The following is a 25,387-nucleotide window of genomic DNA, read 5'->3' as shown; positions in this document are numbered from 1 at the left end:
GAATGAATGAGGAAACACAACACTGTTTCATGAACATTGCTTTTGTTTTTGGAGACCCCAAGGGTTTCTGGATCACATTTTTGAATAGTTGAATTAAATAAGCAGTCCCTTGAATAGTATTCAGTTTGGGGGTGGGAAATACATAGAGAAATAGAGATCTAAGTAGTGGCAAATAGAGCCAGTGAGCTAAGGAAGACTATATAAAAGGTGGTCTTTTAAAGCAGAATGAATTAGGATGGTATGTTCTAGAACAGATACCAAGTATTCTAGGGGAAGTGGGTGGTGCGGCAAGTTTGGCTTTGAAGATGAGCATGGGTTGATTTTGTCCCTTATTTACATTGTAGACATGGGGAACTCAACAGAATACAAGCAGTGTGATTCAATTTCTTTACAAAATAACTCTGACATTTTACAAATGAAGTGCATAAGTGGAGAGGGTTCCTAGTTGATAATTATAGAGCTGATTAAATAATTAAGAATGATACATCATTACTTATTAGAACAACTTTTATAAGCCTTTGCCTCTCTCAGTGTAACTTCCCAGTTCCTTCAGCTCTTTAGAAGATGATTCTAGTCCTTGTCTCACCCTCACTTTGCTAACCACATCATTTTTAGAAGGACTTTGGGAACTACCTCCCAGTTTATGCCATGTGCCATCTTATTTAAGTTAAATTTTAAAAATTAATTCTACAGGGCTTGGTAGAATATATAACTTTATTCCTAGCACTTAGGTGGCTGAGGAGGATCTCTTGAGTTCTAGGCCAGCCTGGTCTATATAACGAGACCCTGTCTCAAAAATTAAACTACGTTCTAATGATTAACTCTGCATACATGGGTCATTTTACCAGTTAGGACAAAGGATTTTCAGCTTTCTGGTATATCAACAACATCAAAATTATGATGGAAACAGGAGTCTGTATCCTCTCTAGTGTCGAGAGTTTAGGGGCTAGAGAGATGGTACAGTGTTTTAAGAGTACTAGCTTGAGCTGGGCATGGTGGCTCACACCTGTAATCCCAGCACTTGGGAGGCAGAGGCCAGCATGGTCTACAAAGTAAGTCCAGGACAGCCAGGGCTACAGAGAAACCCTGTCTCGGGGGTGTAGAGGGGGGTGGGAAGCATTAGCTTGCCTTTCAGAGTACCAGGATATGATTCCTAGCACTCTTACAGAGGGGAGGCTCACAGCTATCTGTAACTCGGTTCCAGAGAATCTGATGCCCTTGTCTCTACTCCAGGGCGCTGCACTGCACACATGATGCACAGACATATGTGCAGATAAAACACCCATACACAAGAAATGAAATAAAATAAATTAAAGAAATGAAAATAAATAAATTGAGCACTTGCTAGCTGGATGCGGTGCCACACACATTTAATCCCAGCAGAGGCAGGTGGATCTCTGAGTTCTAGGCCAGCATGGTCTACATAGTGAGTCCAGGACAGCCACTGCTATATACAGACTCTGCCTCAGGTGGGTAGATAGATAGATAGATAGATAGATAGATAGATAGATAGATAGATAGATAGATAGATGATACATGGATGGATAGATAGAAGATAGGTATATGGGGAGGGTGTTGGCAGTTCATATCAGAACTCAAATTTAAAAGAAGCTGTGTTTTCATAACATTGGAGAAATACACAACATATAATTAAACTATTTTTAGACATCTACTAAGAGTATGAGCACTGTTTCTTGTGGTTTCTACTTCCAGTGGCTCTCTGTTGCACCATCATCATATAAATAGATACTAATTTACTTTGCTTTTTATGTTAGAATCATAGCCAGTTTTAAAAAGTTGGTGTCAAATTTGGCTTGCCTTACCATAGAGAATGTGAGTGTATAATACTTTTGGCATGTGGAAATAGAATATATAATTGTGAGTAGTGTTTGTTGTTGTTGTTTGTTTGTTTTTTGTTTCGTCAATTAGGTTTTGGTCCCGTCCCCCCCCCCCCCACACACACACACACACTCAGGATTTCTATATGTAGCCTTGGCTGTCCTGGTTTCACTTTAAGGACCAGGCTGGCCTCAAACTGCCCGCCTGCCTCTGCCTCCCAAGTGCTAGGATTATAGGAGTGCGCCACCACTCGTGGCTATGCGTAGTTTTTCTAAAGCAAAAACATATATTACATTTTTTATGGTGATGCATATTTATTAAACTATGAGGTGTGGGGGTTATTTTAAAATCTGTATTATTACATTTTCTGTTTGGCTTTCTTCTTTGCTCTTACCAATTTAATATGTATTCATATGTTTTGAGGCAGGGTCTTATTATTTGCACCAGCCTGGGCATGAACTAACAGATCCACCTGTTTCTGTCTTGCCTCCTGAGTGCTGCGGTTGAAGGAGTGAGCCACCATATCCAGCCAAATGCTACATTTTAAAATCTGAGCTAAAAATCAGAACATTACTGATAATTCTCTTCCTCCCTTTGCTTCTCACCTTCCCACTCCTAGAAATAAGAATCCTATATTTTAAATCAGAGTTCTGTATACTTTTAAAATGACTTTTTATCACAAACACAGATGCAGTTAAATAACATATGTTAAGTATAATTTTCCTGGGGTTTTCAGATTTGCCCATGTGGTTATAGGATCTAAGTAGCTGTTTAATTCACTCTTGTAAAGTATGTTCTGTGCAATTACAGTGTAGTTAAGTAGCTTCCTGTTCTTTTGAATGGACAGTTTGGGCCATTGCTTTTATTTTTTTCTTAAAGCATCTATGTATGCTCTTAAATGCTTCATAGTGTTGTGATACAGTTTTGTTGTTCTGGTTTTGGTTTTTTGAGACAGGGTTTCTCTGTGTAGCCTTGCTGTCCTGGACTCACTTTGTAGACCAGGCTGACCTCAAACTCACAGGAATCCGTCTGCCTTTGCCTCCCCGAGTGCTAGGATTATAGGTGTGTGTCACCACTCCCAGCTTAAATTCTCTTGATGATAAATGCTTACTCGTGTCATTGTTCATACTTTTGTGACTGAGGCAGACTACTGGCCAGAATTAGGTCCTCTTGTGGTTTCAGCAAATAAAGGACTGAAGCAGTGTTTCTTCAGGATCTGATTGAAATGGGTGCTCATTACTTATCTGTTAGATAAAATGAAGCATATTTATTCTTTCACGTTTCCAAAACTTTATTATTATATACAGAAAATCCACGTGATCATTCTTGTTTTATAAACAAAATACCAAATGTTCAATGTAGACTACAGGTGCTGGTGTGAAATCCTCCTGCTAGCTCAGAGAGGCAGCGAAAGTACCCTGCTGACCTTCCTGCTCAGCCAAAGTCCCTTTCTTCTTCTCTATGATGTCTTAAATGCCCTTCAACTCAGTTGGGCTTGGTAGAGCAAGCCTTTAATCCCAGGCAGGTGGATCTCTGAGTTTGAAGCCTACAAAGAAAGTTTCAGAGCTATTACACAGAGAAACCCTGTCTCGCAAAACAAAACAAAACAAAATTTCAACTCAATGTCCCTCCTTCCTGTGTTTACTTATGTTCACTGTCAGCTGGTTGCTTGCTCTGCCTTTTGACCTATGGTTGGCTTTATTTAACTCTTGCTTACAGAACTCTTGCTCTTAAGTTAAATGTGTGTGCTAGTGCTGAACCATACCATAACTACTTATTTACAATAAACAGAAAGTCTTGGGTTAAAGATGTGTGCTAATGCTCAGCCAGACCATAAGAAACAGGTTTTCCTGTTCATAACCTTGGGGGGGGAAGGGGAGTCATGTTGGCATCAAGTATTGTGTTGTTAACAGCATAGTGCAGTTCCTCAAGTAAAACTCATTCCCACCCATAGCTCTAGATCAAGAAACAATAGTAACATCATCCCAGCTCTCTCCCTTCCTTACCTAACCACTGGCCTGTGATTGACGGTATTTATTTTCAGTTTTACTCTCATGTCCTTTTTACTTTCTCATAAAGTATGTGCTGTGTATGTCTAACTTCTTTTGCAACCAGGTTACTGATTAATTATACCATGCAGAAATATATTTCAGATGCTTTACATTGATTTTTAGCTATTTCCATATTATTTACCTGTTTCCATATTATTTTTATTCTTTTAACTTGTAGAAGGGTCTGAAGAAGAAAAGATGGAAACAGATCCTGATGGTCAGCAGCCTGAAAAGGTAAAGGCTATTCAGATGTCTCCTCACAGAAAACCACACAGTGCCTTCTCGGCATACTGGTTTTCACATTTTGTGATATCTCAAGTCACCACCAGGGGAACTCCCAGTGGATTTGTTACTTAAGTTATAGTCTGGCAGTATAGACTTATCCCTTGACTCTTCACTACAGCTTCACCCATACCCTGCCCTCCTCTTTTATGCCCTGTTCACAGGCATAGTTTTGTATGAATACAAAAATTCGCTATTGTAAATATTTAATTGTAGGACCAGGGCCTTATACTTGTACCAGAGGAGAATTTCAGAATACTAAATGATTTCCTAGGAAAGTTAGCTGCCAGCAGAAGAATATTTAGTAAAGAATTTACAAGAAGCTGACATTTGAGATAGGATTTAAAGAGCAAAAAGAAGTGTAAAGACTGAAATAGAGGGCATGGGATCAGAGCTTTTGAATGTCATCTACGTGTCTGGATGTTAGTAGCCCAGTCCCTGTTCATAAGAGATTTTAAAGGCTCAGCAGAGTTGAACTGAATACAGCCGCTCAAGGGCAGCCTTGGTGTGTGTGTTATCAGTTACAAAATATAATGGACACTTAGTCAATATTGAGTGAATATACATGAGTGGAGAGTTAAGGTCTTGATTACATTGTAGCAGTGTGAAATATATAGATAAGGAAAGGCAACAGTTAATACAGTTGTTATAATTCCTGCAGTGTTCTAGATATGACACAGTAGTTTGATTCTTCTGTTTTGGGTTCTTTTTGTTGAGGCTTGGTCTCGCTGTGTAGCTCTTGTTGGCTGAAACACACTATGTAGACCACTTCAAACTCAGATTCATCACCTGCATCTGTCTTCTCAGTGCTGAGCTTTTGCACTCTGCTTTCCTTTATTTATTTTTAGTTGATGTGTATGTGTGTTTTGCTTGCGTGTATATCTGCACCACTTGCGTGCCCGATGCCTGAGGGGCCAGAAGAGGGCATCTGGTTCCCTAGTACAGAGGTACAGGTGGTTGTGAGCTGCCGTGTGATTTCTAAGAATTCATCCTGTGTCTTCTGAAGAATAACCAGTGCCCTTGACTGTTGAGTCATCTCTTCTGCCTCTATAGCTTAATTCTTTTTTTTTAATTAATTAGTTTCTTTATTCATTTTTTCTAGCATAAGTCTTAAAATGCCTCACCAAGTTAGTGATAGTCTCCATTTTATAAATTTTTCTGTAGTCTGTCCAAAGTCACAGCTGCCAAAGCAGATCACTGTTCAAATGCTTTCAGCCTTTTAAAACAATTGAAGGCTAGAGTGATTGCTCATTTTCACTTTTCACTTGAATCACCAGAACCCACCTAAACTACTGGTGCTTAAGACGGCCTGCCTCGAATTTTATCCTCAGAAAGTAGAGATTAGATTCCCAAGCAAAATGCCTTTAAGAGACCCTTCCAGGTTGAATTCGGTGGAAGAGTGATTGGGGGTTGATTGCCAACATCAGCCACAGGCTTCCAAGCATGTGTACCCTCAAACATGCTTACACATGTGTGCACATCATATACATGAAAATGGAGGGGATAGAAAATCAAATCTATGTGTGTGTGGTTCTTAGGTGTTTTTTAAATTAATAATACCGGTTAGCTACTCAGATATTCCTTTGAGCATTGTAAACCTGGTCTTTGTAGCAGAGGTTGCAGAAGCACCAGGTACTACATGCTTGAGATATATCATACCATGAACACACAGGTTCCCAATTGGTTTAAAATACATTTATCAGGATTAGTCTCTTTCCTAGGTCTTCCTTACCAGGCCCTTCCAAATCCCGTCTGTCTTTTGCCCAATAGTGAAACATGTTGTTAGCTTAAGGTATTTTCACTTCTAATAGAACTGTTTTACTTACTCCCTGTTCTCTTGTTTTGTACTACTTTCAGGCAGAAAACAAAGTGGAAAATGAATCAGATGAAGGTGATAAAACACAAGATGGAGAAAATGAAAAGACGAGTGAGAAGGAACAAGACAGTGAAGTCAGTGAGGATGTCAAGCCAGGTGACTTGGGCCACAGCTTCTTGGGCTGTGTTAATCCTGTGACTTCACAGAGGCTGGAGAATTCTGGTCACTGGTATAGAAATGTCCTCTTCTCCTTTAAAAGTGTTTTATTATTTTTAAGAACAACATTTTTATTGTTAGTCGTGTTTTGGGGGTTGATTGCTGACAGTCTCAAGTATCCCGGGCTGGCGTGGAACTCATAGAAATCTGCCTGCCTTAGCATCTTAATGTATTTTTAAGTTTTTGAGATTTACTTTTTATTTTATGTGCATGGGTGTTTTCCCTGTATACCACAGGTGTGCATGTATGTTTGCCCCCTGTGTACATTGCCCTTGGGGGCCAGAAGTGGGTGTTGGACCCTTGGAACTAGAGTTCCAGACAATTATGAGCGTACATTCAGGTTATGAGACTTGAGCTGTCGTCCTGGGAAGAGCAGTCAGTGAGTGCTCTTAGCACTTTGCTTTAGTCAGTCTCGTGTCTTCATTGTTGTGTTAAGACAGCACCTCCAGGCATGGTGCCGCACACCTTTAATCTCTGCACTCTGGAGGCAGAGGCAGGCGGATCACTGTGAGGTCAAGGTTGGCCTGGTCTACAAACAAAGTAAGTCTAGGACAGCCAAGGCTACACAGAGAGAGACCCTGTATCAAAAAACAAAACAAAAAGACAGCACCTCCAATAACCCAATAACCTGAATCTTCCTATGTAGCTGATGCTGGTTTTAAACTCCTGATGTTTCTGCCACTTTCTTTCAAATAGTAGGATTGTGGGCCTTCTCCTTGTGCTGGCTTTTTTCATTTGCTTTGGACTCAGGGTGGTGAGGGATAACTGGGCCTAAGGTATTTCACACACTGTACCACTGAGCCATATATATGGTCTTGCTTGATAGTTTGTTTATTGTTTGTTTACTTTTAAATTTTTGAGTCTGGATCTTAATAAGTTGCCCAGGCTAGCTTTAAATCCACTCTATAATCTGGTATCTTTGAACTTGCTGTCCTTTAGTCTCAGCCCCTAGATAATCTGACTTCCAGGCTTCCAGGGTGCTAAGAGCAAAGGCTTTGTAACCGTGTGTCTAGCCCTTGGCTTTTATGTAACAACCATTAGATTCCAGTGTGTACTCTGGAACTATTCTGCCTCTCTTTGCTTTCAATAAAGACTAAGCAAATTATTCACCAACATTTAAATTTCGTTGTTCTTTAAGAGTGTCAGTCTCCTATTCCAATTTATTATTTCCCTTGTTCTTTTGGAGAGGTGTCACTCTGTCTGCCTGTCCTATCTCTGCCACTTTATTCTGTCTGTGGCAGGCACAGTCCACTGTGCCTGTCTCAGACTTGTGGAGTACTATGCTGTGTGTCTGATCTTGTCCTCAGGTCCTTCCCCTGCGCGGTGACCAGATCTAGGAGTCTGAGCTTCTGTTCCCTGAGCTTACCTTTATAGCCAGTGGGTCTGTACACAGAGCTGAGAAAAATGACGCAAGACAAAGTGTACACTTCCAAAATTGCCCTGATATTTTATAATATACATACTTAAATGTAGGGGGTGATTCAATGAAATTTTTTCTCAAAAGTAGGAAAAAACATTGAAATCATTATAACACCATGTGGCAAAAGTGATTAAGATGGAATGTTGAGAAGAGTACACTCGTAATAAAGCTTTCTTAAAAAAATATTTTCAGAAGAAAAGGAGAATGAAGAGAACAAAGAACTCACTGATACATGTAAAGAGAGAGAAAGCGAAAACGGGAAGAAGAAAGTGGAGCACGAGATTTCTGAAGGAAACGTTGCCACAGCCGCAGCAGCTGCTCTCGCCTCAGCTGCCACCAAAGCCAAGGTTCGGCCCAGCAGCCCCTTCCCTACTCTCCTGAGCCATGAATGGTCATATTGTTTCTAGTTAATTGGGAACATTTAGTATAAAGAACCTTCCTCCCGGCAGGAGATGACTGTTTGCTTGAATGGCATTTCTAGGTTAAGAAACCCCCAGGCAGGAGGAGGTTGTTGAGTAGATCCGGTCTTAAGGGGGACAGTTTCCCTTCCATTCATTGTTGCCTGATCTGTGTGAAGGCACCAGTTGAAGACATATTTTGAATTCTCCTTTAAGGGTCTCATTTCTTTTTTCATTTTGAATTTGTCTGCAGAACTTGTCATGGACCAGTGTTTCAATAGTTTCTACCAGATTGAAATATTTATGATTTTTAAGACAAAATCTGCCTCTTTGTATAAATACTTCATCCTGATATTACAGACTGAAAAGAAAGAGAGAACTTAAAATAGCTTTTTCTTCTTGAATTTGCCAGCTTTTCTGGGGGTGGTTTTTTCTATTTATAACATCGTATCGGCTGCACTGCATATTTAAGAAGACAGGAAAATGTTATTTTCCCACGCTTTGTGTTAATTTAGCATTTTAAAGCATTCTAAAGATGAGTATATGAAATTTTTAAAAAAATTCATCCATTCTTTCTGAGTGGCTTCTTTCTACCATAATTTACCAGATTTAAAGAACCAGTAGTTTCTAGAACATCCATAATCATATATCTTGGGCATTTATTCACATTGGGTCAGATGTTCTTTCATGATCTTTCAAAATCCTCTGCTACTGTGAATAAATACTTAAGTGTTTTTGGTTGTAAGGTCTGATTGATAGCACATCCCCCAGGTAAACCAACTTAAGCCATAGAACCACTGTTTGGAGTTTCTGTTTTTTAGACCCAGGTGTATATAAATCTCCTGAAGGAGGTCTTATAGAGAGGCCTATACAGGCCACAGCAGTACTAAGTCTATGGAGGCCTGTGTCTGTCTTTACTGTAATAGCTGTATACACTGTGTATTTATTCTTGCACATGCTTTGCAAAGATGCTTTGTAATCTATATAGTTTTCCTCTTGCCCATTTTACCCTGACCTGCCTCTACCTCCCAGTTTGGGGACTAAAGGTGTGCGCAGCCATTCCTAGCTTTCTTGTGAGTTTTGAGGCGTAGTCTTAGGTAAAAGTACGTGCTAATGTGGGTGTGATTTGCTTCCTTTTTTTTCTGGTTTTCTCCCTTTGCTGGAAAGTTTTCTTTTCTCATGCCTACCTTTCTCCTGCCAGGTGGGATTACTGGGGCATCATCTTGTCTCCGAATTGTATGGAGTTTTGTTTCTTTGTATTGTTTTGAGACAGGGTATCACTGTGTAGCCACTTGCCTCAGAATGCCTACCACACCCAGAATTCTTACTTGTACACAATATCACTGAAGAGTATCTCAGCAGTAATAGATTATAGGCTACAAGAGCTTCCCTCCTTTCTTAGTCTCCAGAGCTGTAACCAGTGCTGGTCTTTGATTTTCCCCTGACTTTTCTGGTACCAAGTCTATAATAGCCCTTTCACCACTTATCTGCTAGAGACTATTAAATATTGCTCTTTTAATCCTTCTCTGTTTGCACTGTCTCCATTAGTGACCATGCAGCTGAAGTGGTGATCTTCCGTGTTTCTTTTTGCTAATGTTGTTTGTTATTTTTAATCATATGTACATATCTGTGTGCGTGTATGCTGCATATGTGTCTCATGCCCCATGGAGGCCACAGGCATCGGATCTGCTGAAGCTGGAGCTACAGGTAGTTGTTAGCCACCTGATGTGGGTGAAGGACCCTCTGGAAGAGCAGTGCACAGTCTAACTGATAAGCATTCTCTCTAAACATTGTGGTTTCTTTTTCCTTTCTTTCATGTGTATGGGTATTCTGCCTGCATGTATATCTGTATCATGTATGTGCCTAGGGCTTGCAGAAACTAGGACAGGGTATCTGCCCCCTAGAACCAGATGGTGGTGACCCACTATGAAGGTGCTTGCAATGAAATCTGGGCCCTCTTCAAGAGCAGCCATGTTCTTAACTACTGAGTCATCTCTTTTAAACCGTTTTTGAAGTATTTACATTGAAATAAGTAGGACAGATAAGCCTTCTCTGAAGTTTTCAAGCAGCACCCACTCCAGAAATTCAAGGCCACTGTCCTCCAGGAGCCTCCACGTGTCCCTCGTGTTTATTGGGCTTCCCAGCTTATCTCCTAATAGCATAGATTAATTTCTGGCTCTAAGCTTTATTTTAAATCTTATATTTATTTATTATTATTGGATGTGTCACAGCATATGCATGTGAGTGTCAGAGGACAACTTTAGGAAGTTAGCCTTTTAAAAATTAGTTCTGCTTCTTTCATAATAGGTCCTGTCAAGGTCAGGCCGTCATGCTTGGTGAGCCACCTCATATAGGCTCCTCTTCCTTCATATAAATGTAATCTTGTAATAGATAATTTTTAAACAATAAATTCTCATGAAAATGCACGTTGATTAAAAAATTACTTCTTGGTTTTTTTCTTTTTCCCCCTTTAATCCACAAGCCAGGGTCACACTCTGTGACCCTATGAAGGCTGGCCTTCATGCCAAGATCTTCCTTCCTCTGCCTATGGATTGCTCAGATTACATGTATATACCACAATGCTGTCTTGAAAAAATACTTTATTCAGTAATCTCCCTATCTCTAGCTCAACTAAAAATTTAAATTCTTCCCTAGGGAATTTAAAATTGTTTTATGATTAGGACCTTTATTTAGTTTTAAGCCTCTTTTCTTGCCTTTCCTTTGGAATTATTTTGTTTCTTACTGTTCTTTAAAAAAAAGAACCTGCTGAGTGGTGGCGGCGCACGCCTTTAATCCCAGCACTCTTCCCCCCCCCCCCCCCCCAGACAGGGTTTCTCTGTGTATCCTTGACAGTCCTGGGCTCACTTTGTACACCAGGCTGGCCTCGAACTCACAGAGATCCACCTGCCTCTGCCTCTGAAGTGCTGGGATTAAAGGCGTGCGCCACCACACCTGGCAAAGCCCTGTCTTGGAGAGGGAGGGGGTAAAAAAAGAACCTAGCATTTCTGGTCACTTCCTTCCTAGGGCTTGATTCTATTACCAGTCCTTCCTATAATTTCTCCAATTCTTACCTCTGTCCTATGCTTTAGTTAATTTTACATAATAAGTTAAAAGAAAATTGTAGACTATCTGTTTTATGTGTTGTATACTAGGAACCATTTTCCATACCTATTAGATTCCTTCTTAACGTTGTGCCTTAACCCTTGTTCTGTGCAGTTGAGAAGACTATAGGTATGGTCACTCAGTCTGTACTTGCTCATGATCAGCTCTATTTCCCAAAACTAGAAGATTCACTGTTCAGGTTCCCTACCCAACCACAACACATAGGGTTTTCCTGTGTAACCTTGGCTGACCTGGAAGTAACTCTGTTATAGAGCAGGCTGGCCTTGAACTCCGAGATCCACCAGCCTCTACCTCCCCAGCACTTTGAAGATGTGTGCCACCACTCCTGGCTTCCACTGTTAAGTAGTAAAGCAAATTTCCCTCCAATTTGTGACAGTAGTCCAAAGTGTCTGCTGTATAGGTTGCATGTGTGAGTTTAATGCCTTATAGCTGGATCTGATACAGCTCATGGTACATAATCATTTTTGTGCTACATAGTAATCAAGGGGGCAAAGAATTCACTTAAATTATTATAATTAGCAAGGCTTCACCAAGCATTCCAAGTTTCTCTTACTTTGTTCCTCTGTGTCTATAAACAGCTTTGTTATTCAGTGTTTGTCACCCTCATGCATGGAGAGGTAATTACAGTCTCTGGATCTAGCTCTGTAACAGACAGGTAACTTCTGGCTTCTCACCACCCTTGCAATGGGAGGAACCCTTCAGGAACATATCCATTTTTGCATTGCTTCCACTAACAAGCTGTGTGGGGCCACACCTGCAGTGGGACTGTGGCAGCATGCGTGGGTGTACTCACAGGGCTAGGTGCTCTGGGTTTTCTTCCATCTGGGTATTGAGACATAGAAAGAAAGAAGGGGGAGTTGAAAATACTTTTGAGGTAAACTAGGAACCTCAGACCCAGGGTATATTATTTTTTTAGGAAACAGAAATTACATTTTCTCAATCATATATTTTGAGATTTCTCTAGGAACTCTTACATTTCTTCGTAAGGTACTCCATGTACACAAAACTAAAATGGATTTGAGCTCATGAAAACTGGGCAACAGAAAGAGTTTTCTCGCCTTTCAACCATAAATTATTACTGCTGTTTTATGTTGCAGCTGTTGGTTGAAATATACTAGAACTAAGTCTTGGATGTCATCTCTCTGTAGCACTACTGTGCACAGGGGACCAAAGAAAAAGCTGGCCTCTTCGGCCATTTTCTCTGTAGTTCCCTGTTACCTTTCATCCTTGTTGAATCAAAAGAAATTACTTCTGCTATCCATTGGAATCTCCACCTTAAACCTTTCCTAGTGAAGTAACTACTTTATTTTCCTTAGTTACCTCTCTGGTGGTCTTTCCCACATTCCTTATATCTTCTGGTATGAGTAGACTAGTCCGGAATCTACTCACACAGGTGTTATGAACTCAGTTCTTGAATAGTTGGCTGCTTACTCTGACCCCTCTGTAATGTGATCCATTGCCCTCTTTTGGTGTGTAGGCATGCACACAGAAGAAGCACCCACAGGCATAAAGCATATCTTTAGAACCCCGCGTGGTGGCGCACACCTTTCATCCCAGCACTAGGTAGGCAGTGGCAGGCAGATCTCTGGTTTGAGGCTAGCCCAGTCTACAAAGTGAGTCCAGGACAACCAGGGCTCTGTTACACAGAGAAACCCTGTCTCCAAAAGCTAAAGGGAAAGGGGTGGGGGGAGAAGAAGTAGTAGAATGGTAGTTGGGTCCAGAGAGATGGCTCAGTGGTTAGTGACACAGTGCTCTTGCTTAGGACCTAAGGTTAGTTCCAACACCCACTTTGGGTGGCTCATAAGTATCTGTAATTCCAGCTCTAGACGCTCTGTTGCTTTTTTTCTGGATATCAAGGGTTCTGTTTACAATAGACAGACTCACACGCAGGCACTTGTGTATATGTAACATTTTCAAACAAAAAATGATCCGTTGGGCATTAGGCACATACCTTTAACCCCAGCACTCAGGAGGCAGAGGCAGGAGGATCTCTGTGAGTTGAGGCCAACATGGTCAATAGAGTGAGTTCCAGGATGGCCACGGCTACACAGAGAAACCCTGCCTTAAAAAAAAAAAAGGCACAGTAAAATAAAAAGGATAATTCAAGCTGTCATATCTGTTTTGCTTCTAGAAGCCTGTCTTAGATGTTTCCTACATGTTAACTCTTAGGTTCTATAGGAAATAAAGAGGTTAGATAGATTGCCTTTCCTGCATATTATTCAATTTCAAATAAAATGCACACAAAATTTAACAGAATGATAGACTGCAAAATGTGGTTTCGAATGTGTTGGGGGCTGATCCCTGCAGGTAGTCAGGGACTGGCCAAGTATGCATGACGTGGCACTTTCTTGTGCTGTTCAGTAGACAAGAACTCGTGGCAATGGAGTCAGTCATTCAGCCCCCTTCCAGAGAGGTTTCCTTTCTGCTCCACTATTTGTATGTGTAGCTCTGGATATTCTCTTCAACTTTAGTGTGAAATACTGCCTGGTCTCTCTACCCCACACACACCTTCCTTACCATAGAGAGGTGGGAGGTAGCTAGATAGGGAGGTTGGTTGGTAGAGCTTATCAAGAATCTTTGTTCTGCAGGGTGTGGCCATGCAAGCCTTTAATCCCAGCACTTGGGGGTCAGAAGCAGGTGGTTCTCTGTGAATTCTAGGACGCTTGAGCTACATAGTGAGACCTTGTCTCAAAAACCCAAGACAACAACAAAAAACACGTGTATTCGAAGTCTTTGTTCAGACCTGTCTTACGTAGCGTCTCCTCCTTGTCAGACTCTTTGATAGGAAGAGTGTGCCTTAGGAGGAACTTCCCTTAACCCTTTACAATAGCTGACTGTTTCTGGGGTGTGAGAAGGGGTTCCATGGTATGGAGATCATCGGACAATTTGGGGAAGTAGATTCTTTCCTTGTGCTTTCTGTAGGTTGATCTCAAATTTTCAGCTAAAAAAACAAGTGCCTTTACCCACTGAACCCTTTACAAAACAGGGGTTTTGCCCATTCTTCCCTTTAGCGGTGATTTTCTCTATTTCTATAAGAAACCTAGAGGCTTCAAGCTTTTTCCTCTCAACTTCAGTGTCAGCGTTTTCTTAAATAAATAACTGGAATGGTCTTTGTCCTTAGCACCTGGCTGCTGTGGAAGAGAGAAAGATCAAGTCCCTCGTAGCTCTCCTGGTTGAAACACAGATGAAGAAATTAGAGATCAAACTTCGACACTTTGAAGAGCTGGAGACTATTATGGACAGAGAGAAAGAGGCTGTAAGTATTGCATGTGGCGTGTTGAAAATTAAACCTTCAGAGATGGAAGGTAGGTAATGCAATGGTGGCCTGTATCATTGCTCTCCCTAGATATTTTGTTATTTCCTTTATTTAGTGATCTAGTGATTATAAATAGTGGGTTTCTGTTTACTTTTTAAAGTTTAACTGTTTGTGTTTCTTGGCTGCGTATATACTTAATATTAAAATAGCCATCTTTCTAGCCTCCAAATGTTAGTATCTTAATACAGATTATTCAGAGCTGACACACTTGGTAGCTTATAACCATCTGCAACTCCAGTTCCAGGGGATTCTCACCTGCCTCTAGCTACTTCATTGCACACAGTGCAGACATGCAGGCAGGTAAAACACCCATTCACATAAAACTAAATTTTAAAAAATCTTGGATTTGGGGTGTGGGAAAGGAAACCAGGCATGGCAGTGCACACCTGTAATCCCAGTCCTTGGGGAGGCAGAGGCAGCAGATCTCTGTGAGTTCAAGCGAGTCTGCAAAGCAAATCCAGGACAGCCAAGGCTACACAGAGAAACCTTGTCTCAAAAAACCAAAATAAAAAAAAGAAAAGCAGAGGCAAATATAATTCCTCTGATTAGCAGTGTGTAAATTAAGAAGGAGGAGGTTTCTATGATTGTCCCATAAAAGAAAGGCATGGCTGTGTAAATGGCTGGCAAATATCTTGCAAGTCATCACCACTTTAAAAGTTGTGATGATGTCATCTTTTCATTTGTTATATATTTATGTTCCAATTATGTAGGTACCAAGAGTAGGGTAATATATAAAATAAACAAGACTGCCTTCATGGAACTTAATTACAATAGTGAATTTATAAAGTTATATTGTTGCATACTGTGTATATAGATTTATTCTTTGTGTGCATACCAATGTCAGTCTATTAATGAGCTTGGTATCATCAGAGTAATCCTTATTAAGAAACTGACACACAACTTATAGGCAGGGTGAATTTTAAGTAGATGTTTTTGTGGACAGTGGGTGTTCCCATCCCTCTACTAGGAGACTTGTCTAGTGAGAGGGTGTCTTCTTCAGTCTCTATGGGCCCTGCTACTAGAAATCTCTGCTTGAGCCTCTCTTAATCCTCCCCTGCCCCCCAGCCTACCCTGACCTAGGTCTCCAGCTTGTCAGAAAGATGCCCTGCCCACAGTCTCTCTCTTCTCCACAGGCCTTGTCCTCCCACCCTCGCTCTCCCCAGGTCTGATCTCCACTCTCATTTCTCTCTGAGTTCCCTCTTCTGTCTTTTTCCATCTCTCAACCACAACCTCTGTCTATTCTATTTCCCCTTCTTAGTGAGATTTAAGCATCCTCCCTTAGGTCCTCCTTGTTACTTAATCTTCTTTGAGTCTGTTCCTTGTAATATGCTTACCCTGTACTATCTAGCTAAAAGATAAAGTAGAAACTGAGGGAATCTCCAGCCATTCCTGGCCCAACCTAGGACACACCCCATGGGAGACAACCAACCCCTGAAACTAATTACAGCATGCTTACAGACAGGAGTTGTCCTCTGAGAGTCTACACCCAGCAGTTCCTTGAACAGATGCTGAGATGTGCAGCCAAACATTGGGCCAAGCATAGGAAGTCTAGTGAAAAAATGAGGTGGGGAGGGAGAAAAGGACCTGGAGGTGACAGCTCCACAAGAAGACCAATAGAGCCAACTGACCAGTGCCCAGAGCGGCCTGCTGAGACTGGTGCACCAACCAAGGACCATGCATGAACTGTACCTAGGCCTCCTACAAAGATGTAGCCAATGGGTAGCTCAGGCTTTGTGGGGGTCCTCTGTTCAGGCAAGTGGGGGCTCTCTTGCTGGCTCTTCAATTACTTCCCCCTGTTGGGACTGCCTTACCAGGCCACAGGGGAAGAAAATGTGCTCAGCACTGAAGTGATGAGCTTCGGAGGGAGGGTAGAACTGAGAGGAGAGGAAGGATGGGGCTAAGACCAGGATGTAAAGTAAGTGAGTGGGTGAATGAGAGAGGGAGGGAGGGGGAGAGAGAGAGAGAGAGAGAGAGAGGAGAGAAACTGACATTTAGAGGCTAGAAAGATGGTTAAGAACTTAAGATAATTGGCTTATTTCCAGAGGACTTGGATTCAGTTTTCAGCACCCACCTGGCAACTGAAAGCTGTCTGCAGCTCCAGATGTGGGTGATCCATCATTCTTTTCTGGCCTCTTCAGGCAGCAGGCACAGTCAAGGCTACACAGAGAGAAAAGAAAAAGATACAATAAATATATTAAAAGGTGTTTCTGGGTCTCTTTGAGTTGAGGTCAACCTTATCTACAGAGAGCTCCAGGACAGCCAGGGCTACACAGAGAAACCTGTCTCATGGTGATAACAAAATAGAAGATGTCTCTGTGATTATGAACACAATGTTCTCCTACCTCATCCCTCAAGTTCTGGTATTACAGTCATAAACCACCACTCCAGGCTTCACAGAACCATTTTAAGTAGACAAGGCCAGTGATCCCTGAATCTCAAAGAGTAAAGTGAGCGAGAGGCTTCCACACGTTTTCCAACAGCAGCCATACATTCCATGTGGTCCATGCTCACATATCCACACCTAAGGGTTAAGAAGGTAAGTGGGCAGCTTTTCAGTTTTCAGAATAGAGACAGAGTTTTCCAACTGTCACCATTATCTGTTTCAAAAATTTTCATTACCACAAAAAGATGTACCCGTTCTAGCAGTGACACCCCCCCCCCAGTGTCTCTAGGACCTCCTTACTGAAATAACCCACTTTCTGTCTTTGTAGATGTGCTCAAGTGTTTTGTTTTTTTTTTCAAATTTATTTATTTATTCTATATACATGAGTGCTCTGTCTGCAGGTACACCTACCTGAATGCCAAAAAGGGGCACCTGATCCCATTATAGGTGGTCGTGAGCCACCATGTGGTTGCTGGAAATTGAACTCAGCACCTCTGGAAAGGGCAGACAGTGCTCTTAATCACTGAGCCATCTCTCCAACCCAATGTGTTTATTCTTAACAGTTCATATAAGTGGAGTGGTTAAGATAGGTGACCTTTGCCGGGCGTGGTGGCGCACGCCTTTAATCCCAGCACTCGGGAGGCAGAGGCAGGCGATCGCTGTGAGTTCAAGACCAGCCTGGTCTACAAAGCAAGTCTAGGACAGTCAAGGCTACATAGAGAAACCCTGTCTCGAAAAACCAAAAGAAAAGAAAAGAAAAAAGAGAGATAGGTGACCTTTCTGTCGGATTTCTTTCATTTAACATGTTTTCAAAGGTTGCCCATGCTATATAGCATATGTCATAAAATATACTTAGCATTGTGAAAAAGCTTTATTCCTAGAGACAGTCGCTGTTAGTTTGGTGTTTTCCTGACATTTTCATTGTAGTTAGTTGGTTGGTTTGTTTGTTTTTCTTGAGACAGGGTTTCTCTGAGCTCAGGCTGTCCTGGAACTACCTTTGTGGTCCAGGCTGGCCTCGAACTCACGGAGATCCACTTGCCTCTACCTCCCAAGTGCTGGGATTAAAAACGTGCACTGCCACCACCCAGCTCATTGTGTTTTTACATGATCACAGCATTTGTATATATTTGGGATTATAAATATTTTCTGTTGCAAATTGATTTTCTTCCCACTAAGAGTCTGACATAACTATAGATCAAAAATAATGTTTTACTTACTAGCTTTGTACCCACAGATGAACAATTGACTGGGACAGATTTCCAGATGTCAAATCATAGCTCTGTGGTTGAGTACATTTAAAATATGCCTTAATACTGCCAACTTTTGTTAGAAATTCCTAGTTCCCATTCTTTCTGATTACCATGAATGGCACTACAATTTTGTTGTTTGGGACAGCAAAATTGATTTTAAAAATTTTTTGGTAGTTAAAATTTTTTATTAGTGTTCATAATAGTGAATTTCATTGTGAGATTTTTATATGCGTAAATTATTGTATTAGGCAGATGCGGTGGCACACACCTGTAATCCCAGCAAAGGCAGGCAGATCTCTGTGAGTTTCAGGCCAGTTTGGTCTACAAAGTGGGTCCAGGACAGCCCAGGCTACACAGAGAAACCCTGTCTGGGGCCGGAGACAACATTGCATTTTGCTTAGCCTTCCCCATGCCCTACCTTCCAATATTCTCCTCTTCTCCCAAATAGTTGCCCTCTGCTTTTCACCCCTGCCTTGCAGTCAGACTTGTACATTGAGCTTTCCACATATAAGACATATGTGGTGCTTTTTCTTTTTAAGTCTTGCTCATTTTACTGGGAATGAATAAGTGTTCTTTATAACTTTTTGAAACTACACTGTGTATATACACCACATTTTCATTGAACTGTTGACCTGTTGATGGGCATCTAGACGGATTCCGTTCCTTATTGGTTGTTAGAAGTGCTGTGCGTCTATCTATGTATGGTGCTGAGTTAGAGTCACCTGGATCCAGTTATAATTCTATTTTGTGTGTTTTGGGAAACTTCATACTGATTTCTACAGCAGCTACATTAGTTTTCATTTCTACCAGTAATTTGTTTGTCTTGTTTATTCTATTTTTTTGTCTATGTGTGTGTGTGTGTGTTGTGCTGTTTCTGAAACAGAATTTCTCTGTGTAGACCTCGTTATTCTGAGATTTCTGAGATCCACCCTCCTCAGCCTCCTAAATGCTAGAGTTAAAGGAGTGTGCAACCGCTGCCTGGCTTTTATTTTTTTGAGGCAGGGCTGACTCTGTGGCCCAAGCTCACCTCAAGCTCATGGTCTCAGCTTCTTGAATGCTCGGGTTAGATGCACAAGCTGCCACATTTGGACATGTTTATATCTTGTTTTCTTCTTAAAGTGTATGTGTTTCTAGCCTTCTGGGGTGTTGTGGTTTCAAGATCAGATTTTTCTGTGTACCTCAGTCTTGTCCTGGAACTCACTCAATAGACTAGGCTGGTCTTGAACTAAGGAGATCCGCCTCCCTCCTAAATGCTGGGATTAAAGACATGCACCACCATGCCCAGCTGAGTTTCTAGTCTTAACTTGAGCTGACTTTCATGTTTACTATTTCTTTCCCTGAACAATAATATAAAAGAGAAATACTGATTAATTCATATAGTTTTCCCAGAACCACTTGGTGAAGAGGTTGTCTTTTCTCCATTGTATTTTGACACCTTTTTCACTTACTAGGAGCCTATGTGGGTTTATATGTACAGTCTTTAGACTTGATTTGATAAAAAGTGAGTTAACAGGATGCTTCATTTACATGATAAAGCCAGGATGTACCAGTTTTAAAACCTGCTGCTTCTGCCCCAGAGCAGACATGAGCCTAGGGCATCTGGTAGCCTGAGCCGTCTGGAGCCAATTGAGAAACAATCTGGGCCTCATCTCATCTCCGGGGACTTGTTCATCCTATATTAAAGCTTTGGGTTTAAACTGGGTCTTCAGGGATGTGTGTTTAATCACTTGCTTTTTTTTTTTTGGTTACTTTAGTTACTTTTTTTAGTTACATAATTACTTCCTTTTAATTTTTAATTACTTTCTGTGTTTTAAGGTGACAGGTAACAGTTTATCAAGGTAGCCAGGGAGGGTGGGGCAGGCCATTGCTGTGAGTTTGTGGATAGCTTGGGCTGCAAGAAACCCTGAGCCTTCTCCCTCACACCCAACCCCGTCTCACCTCTTTTAAAAATGTTAAAAAATGAATAAATAAATGAAATGACAGAAAGTTTAGCAGTAACTAGTATAATTGAGGGCGGCTAAGTGTAGGAGGGAAAACTGGGGTGAATTTTTCCTTCCATTCTTCTCTGTTTTATGGCTGTGATAGTGTATTTTGATGCAGGGCCTGCACAGTCTCTCAAGGACTAGGCTTATGGACACATTCTGCCATATTTTACTTTCTTTCCTCCCATTTTCCTGTGGTAAAGAGGATTTGTTTATCCTGGTTTTTTTCCTTACAAAGAAGACATCAGTGAACTTAGGCCACCAAAGAAATAGTACTTGGAGTTTGAAAAAGAAGACAAAGCAAAATGAAAGCACCGAGTAGTTATTATAAAGATTAAAAACAGCCCTCAGGGACAGCACAGGCTCTCATTAGCAGTGCACTTACAAAGCAGATCTTCCTCTACCTTCTGTGGTTCTTAAATAGCTTCAGGACTAGAGCCAAACCGTCCACAACAGCAGTGACCCAAGCGTAGGCGAGAGGCCATGTCTGCTGGTAGCCTCTCGTGTCTGACCTCAGGAAATTGAGAGAATAGTTAGGAATGTAAAATCAAGACTATAGCCAGTCTCAGGCTCTCTTTTATTGTTTCGTATCTTAGGTGTCACTACTTAATTCTTTCCAGAATTGAACTTTTTGGGCATTCTTCTAAATATTTAGGTCTTGAGTCCTTTCTTGTCATGTAAAGAAGTCCGACCAGCAAGAGCCTTGTGTGCCACCTTGCTGGACTGTGGGCAGCTCTCCCACTCTTCAAGCTGTATGACCACACCTCAGGGCATCTCCTGTGTCCTCCTCGCCTGCTACGCCTACCATGCGCTGATCCTTTTTACTCCATTCTGCAGTAGCTGACCTCTGCCAATTTTGTAAGCTAGTTGTCATGCTTATTTCACCTAGTTTTTGCTAATTATAGTAGATAGTATTTATTCATAGAACTGGCCTTCCAGAAGCCAAAATGTTACATTTCCTCAACCCATTAAGTGGCTGAAAATAGTGATAATCAGCAGCGCCCTACATGTGAGTAATATTTTTATTTTATTTAGCTTTTCTGGTTATTTTTCAAGACAGGGTTTCTCTGCATAACAGCCCTGGCTAGCCTCGAATTTACAGAGATCTCTCTGCCTCCTGAGCGCTGGGAAAAAGTTTAAAACAACTGAAAATATAATAATTTCATATGACAATAATAATTCTACTTGTGATCAAATGATTTTGGTGTGTGTGTGTGTGTGTGTGTGTGTGTGTGTGTGTGTGTGTGTGTGTTCTATCTACATGTACACCTGCATGCCAGAATAGGGGATTAGAGGGTATAGATGGTTGTGAGCCACCATGTGGGTGCTGGGAACTGAACTCAGGACCTCTGGAAGAGCAGACAGTGCTCTTAGCAGCTGAGCCATCTCTCCAGCCCCCTATTTATTTATTATTATATATAGTGTTCTGTCTGCTTGAACACCTGCAGGCCAGAAGAGGGCATCAGATCGCATTACAGATGGTTATGAGCCACCATATGGTTGCTGGGAATTGATCTCAGGACCTGTGTAAGAACAGGTGGCACTCTTAACCACTGAGCCATCTCTCCAGTCCCCAAAATCATTTTGTTACTGTTTTTTACTGGACAGTAACATGGTTCGCCCTAAGTTTAATTGCCAAGACCCACATGGTAGGTAGAACCAATTCAACCAAGTCATCCTCTGCTCTCCGTGTGTGCTATCTCTGCTCACATTGGTCCTAGATGTCCTTGTATATCTACTGCGCCAGACAGTGCAACCCTAGAAGAGAAGTTTCCAATGAGAGAACTCATGTGGAAAATGATGGATGGGCTCACCACTAAAAAGAAATAAGTCTAATCACTCTTTTCCATAGATTCATACATTTAGGGTGGTTTGGCTTGGCTTTTTTTTTTTTTAAAGATTTTATTTATTTATTCTTTATACAGTATTCTGCCCCCATGTGTGCCTGCCAGGAGAGGGCACCAAATCTCTAGATCTTATAGATGGTTGTGAGCCACCGTGTGGTTGCTAGGAATTGAACTCAGGACCTTTGGAAGAACAGACCGTGCTCTTAACCTCTGAGCCATCTCTGCAGACCCTGGTTTGGTATTTCAAGACAAGGTTTCTCTGTGTAACCTTGGCTACTCTGGACTCACTTTGTAGACCAGGCTGACCTCAAATTCACAGTGATAACCCTGCCTCTGCCTCCCAAGTGCTGGGGTTAAAGGTGTTTACCACCACACTTGGCTTACATTTAGGGTTTTTTTGTTTGTTTGTTTGTTTTTAATATATAGCACTCAGGGAGGCAGAGGCAGGTGGAGCTCTAAGTTAATACAAGCTTGGACTCCATACTGAGTTCCAGGATAGCCAAGCCTGAGAATAGAGACAGAGAAAACTCCTATCTTGAAAAACAAAAAAGTGTGTTTAGTAAGTGAAAATATGTGAATTTGTCACATACTATAATTGTAGTTAAGATTCGCCTTGCTGTACCATTCCAGTGGTCCACATAAAAAACAAAAAATATGTGTGCAACTAAGGTATGTCACCTCTGCAACATTTTGTATTCTAAATAGACATGACCAAATGGATCACATCCAGAATGACCTGGGAAGGTTGAACAGGCTTTAAATGTTATGTGTGAGGAACAAGGAGTCAGGTTTAAAAAAAAAAAAAAAAAAAAAAACTCTAGAGAAGTATCAAGATCATTATGAATTGTGTTTTTGAATGTCTGCAAGCCCAGCCCGGCTTACTGGTGCACACCTTTAATCCCAACACTTGAGAGGCAGAGGCAAGTGGGTCTCTGTTCTTGAAGCCAGCAGGAGCTGTACTGTGAGACTCTGTCTTCATGTAAATAAATAAAATAATGCCTGCAGGTTTACCCAGACCCTGGCACCTGCCTGTGGTCCTAGCAGTTGGGAAGCTAAGACAAGAGGATCACTTGAGCCCTGGAAATGCAACATAGCTAGATAACAACTGTCCCCAGTAGTGATCATAATCATAGTAAGGTGGTGGTGGTGGTGGTGATGATGGTGATGATGAAGTAGAAGAAGAAAGCCTCCCAATGTGTCAAAAGGAGGGACAAAAGGCATTCGCCTGTGCTGTAGATTACAAGGAAAGCAGATTTAGACTAAACATAGGGATGTCCCTGGTAAGGAGTCTCTCCCTGTAGCATGGTATGGATGGAACTCAAGCATCAAATAAATGTCCTACTTGTCATAAAGTCCTGAGAAGCCTCCTGATAACATTTCTCTTCCACTTCCTTTGCTGCAGCTAGAACAGCAGAGACAGCAGTTGCTCACTGAGCGCCAAAACTTCCACATGGAGCAATTAAAATATGCTGAGTTACGTGCTCGACAACAAATGGAGCAGCAGCAACATGGCCAGACCCCTCAACAAGCACACCAGCACTCAGGAGGACCTGGTCTGGCCCCACTTGGAGCAGCAGGACACCCTGGCATGATGCCTCATCAGCAGCCGCCTCCCTACCCTCTGATGCACCATCAGATGCCACCACCCCATCCTCCTCAGCCAGGTAAGGGGAACGCTTTGCTAACAGGAAAATTTTGTTATCATGGAGCATGCCAAGGAGTCATTTCTAACAAAACCTGTTGAAATTTTCCATTTCATTTACAAAATCATAGTCGAGTGAGAACTGTCATTACCATCACCTAAGTCTGGCCAGTTATTTCCACCATCCTCTCTTCTGGATGCTTATTAGCCTCTGATGAGCCTCAGTTTCTTAAGACATAGCACCAGGTTGGACTTAGACACAGGTCTGTATACTGTCATCAGTTCAAGAAAACCGTCAAGACGCAATGAACTTTTCATGACTCATTACCTTCCTACCATTTTTTTTGTTCGTTTCTGTTTGTTTTTTGGGTTTTCAGGATAGGGTTTTCCGGTCTAGCCCTGGCTGTCCTGGTGGAACTCGTTCTGTAGACCAGGCTGGCCTCGAACTCACTTGCCTCTGCCTCCCGAGTGCTGAGATTAAAAGTGTGTGCCAGCACCATTTTAAATATTTTTCTCGTGGATATAAGATAATTGGATACTGGTTTCTGCTTAGTTTTCCTATAAACTTGTATAATTTTGAATTCCACCATCATAAATATTTTCCTAGTTCCAGAGTTTGTGCCTGTTGGAATGGAATGCAAACCCCTCTAAGGTGTGCAAAAGAAGCGGGTGAAGATAAACAGGAGACCCTGGGAAGCCTCAGAAAGTCCTAGCACCTGGGCTCCTCAAGGGAAAAATCTCTGAATACTCTTCTAGAAGTTGACGAGTCGTGTTTGCTTGTAGAAGCCATAGCTGTGATCTGGCTGCTAATGTTACCAATGTGCTTCCTATTCGAAGGCTAAAATATGCTTTGGCTGATTTTACAGGTTTTAACTCAAAAATGGAGCCATAACTGGGTGTGGTGGTATAGGTCTTTAATCCCAGCACTCAAGAGGCAGAGCTAGGCTGGCCTACATAGTGAGTTCCAGAGTAGCCAGGACTATGTAGAAAGACCCTGACTCAAAAAACAAACAAACAAACAAATGGGACTAGAGACATGGCTCAGTGGGTAAGAGCGCTGGCTACTCTTCTAGAGGGTCCAGGTTAGCCTGTGGCCATACTGCCCTGAACACACCTGATATTATTGAGAAGACTTGGGTTCAGTTCTGGTGTGGCAGCTCCACAACGTTGGTAACTCCAGTTCCAGGGGACTTGGTGCCGTCACACAGACACACATACAACTAAAACACTTATGTACATAAAAATAAATAAGTTAAAAAAAAAAAAAACAGGAAAAATTTAGGCGCCGGGCGTGGTGGCACATACTTTTAATCCCACAGGCAGGTGGGTCGCTGTGAGTTTGAGGCCAGCCTGGTCTACAAAGTGAGTCCAGGACAGCCTGGGCTACACAGAGAAACCCTGTCTCGAAAAACAAAAACAAACAAACCAGGAGCTTTAGTGGCCTGAGGGAAATGCTGGCTATATGTGGACACACACACCTAAAAGGTACAGTTAGGGAATCTATTACCATCATCAGATCTTTCCACTTGATATTAATGTTTCTTGATATCTTTTAAATCTGACATGTTCACACCACAGCACACTCAGTTTCTACCTTTCAGTCCAATTGAGTGCATCTTAAAATCTGTAAAAGTGCCTCGTTTTGTCCAGAGTTGCTTTGAAAAGCTAGATATGCCCAGCAGCACAGACTGCAAAGTCACTTTTCAAGCACAGTAGTTATTTCAAAGCGTAACTGCTAAGCTGGGTGTCAGGCTCTAGGCTGTAGTCCCAGCTGCTAAGGCCAGCCTGAACTCTAGCAGGTTCTAAACCTGCTTGGGCTTTT

The 25,387-nt window shown here is 41.7% G+C and overlaps 1 protein-coding gene across 2 annotated transcripts in view; it reads left to right on the top strand.

The window, feature by feature from the left end:
• The window catches only part of SMARCC1 (SWI/SNF related BAF chromatin remodeling complex subunit C1), a 105,959-nt gene that overhangs the window by 64,463 nt on the left and 16,109 nt on the right, over window positions 1-25,387 (top strand). For both annotated transcript variants that reach the window (XM_084751880.1, XM_084751881.1), the window contains exons 22-26: window positions 4,069-4,124; window positions 6,030-6,144; window positions 7,817-7,971; window positions 14,267-14,401; window positions 23,326-23,587. In XM_084751880.1, the coding sequence (XP_084608006.1) occupies window positions 4,069-4,124; window positions 6,030-6,144; window positions 7,817-7,971; window positions 14,267-14,401; window positions 23,326-23,587 (723 nt within the window). The remainder of the gene's footprint in view (window positions 1-4,068; window positions 4,125-6,029; window positions 6,145-7,816; window positions 7,972-14,266; window positions 14,402-23,325; window positions 23,588-25,387) is intronic.

The sequence above is a fragment of the Acomys minous genome (assembly GCF_964271855.1).
Source record: "Acomys minous genome assembly, chromosome: 13".
NCBI lineage: Eukaryota > Metazoa > Chordata > Mammalia > Rodentia > Muridae > Acomys > Acomys minous.
Note: the sequence above shows the minus strand (reverse complement) of the source record. Positions and strands in the feature narration are given on the sequence as shown.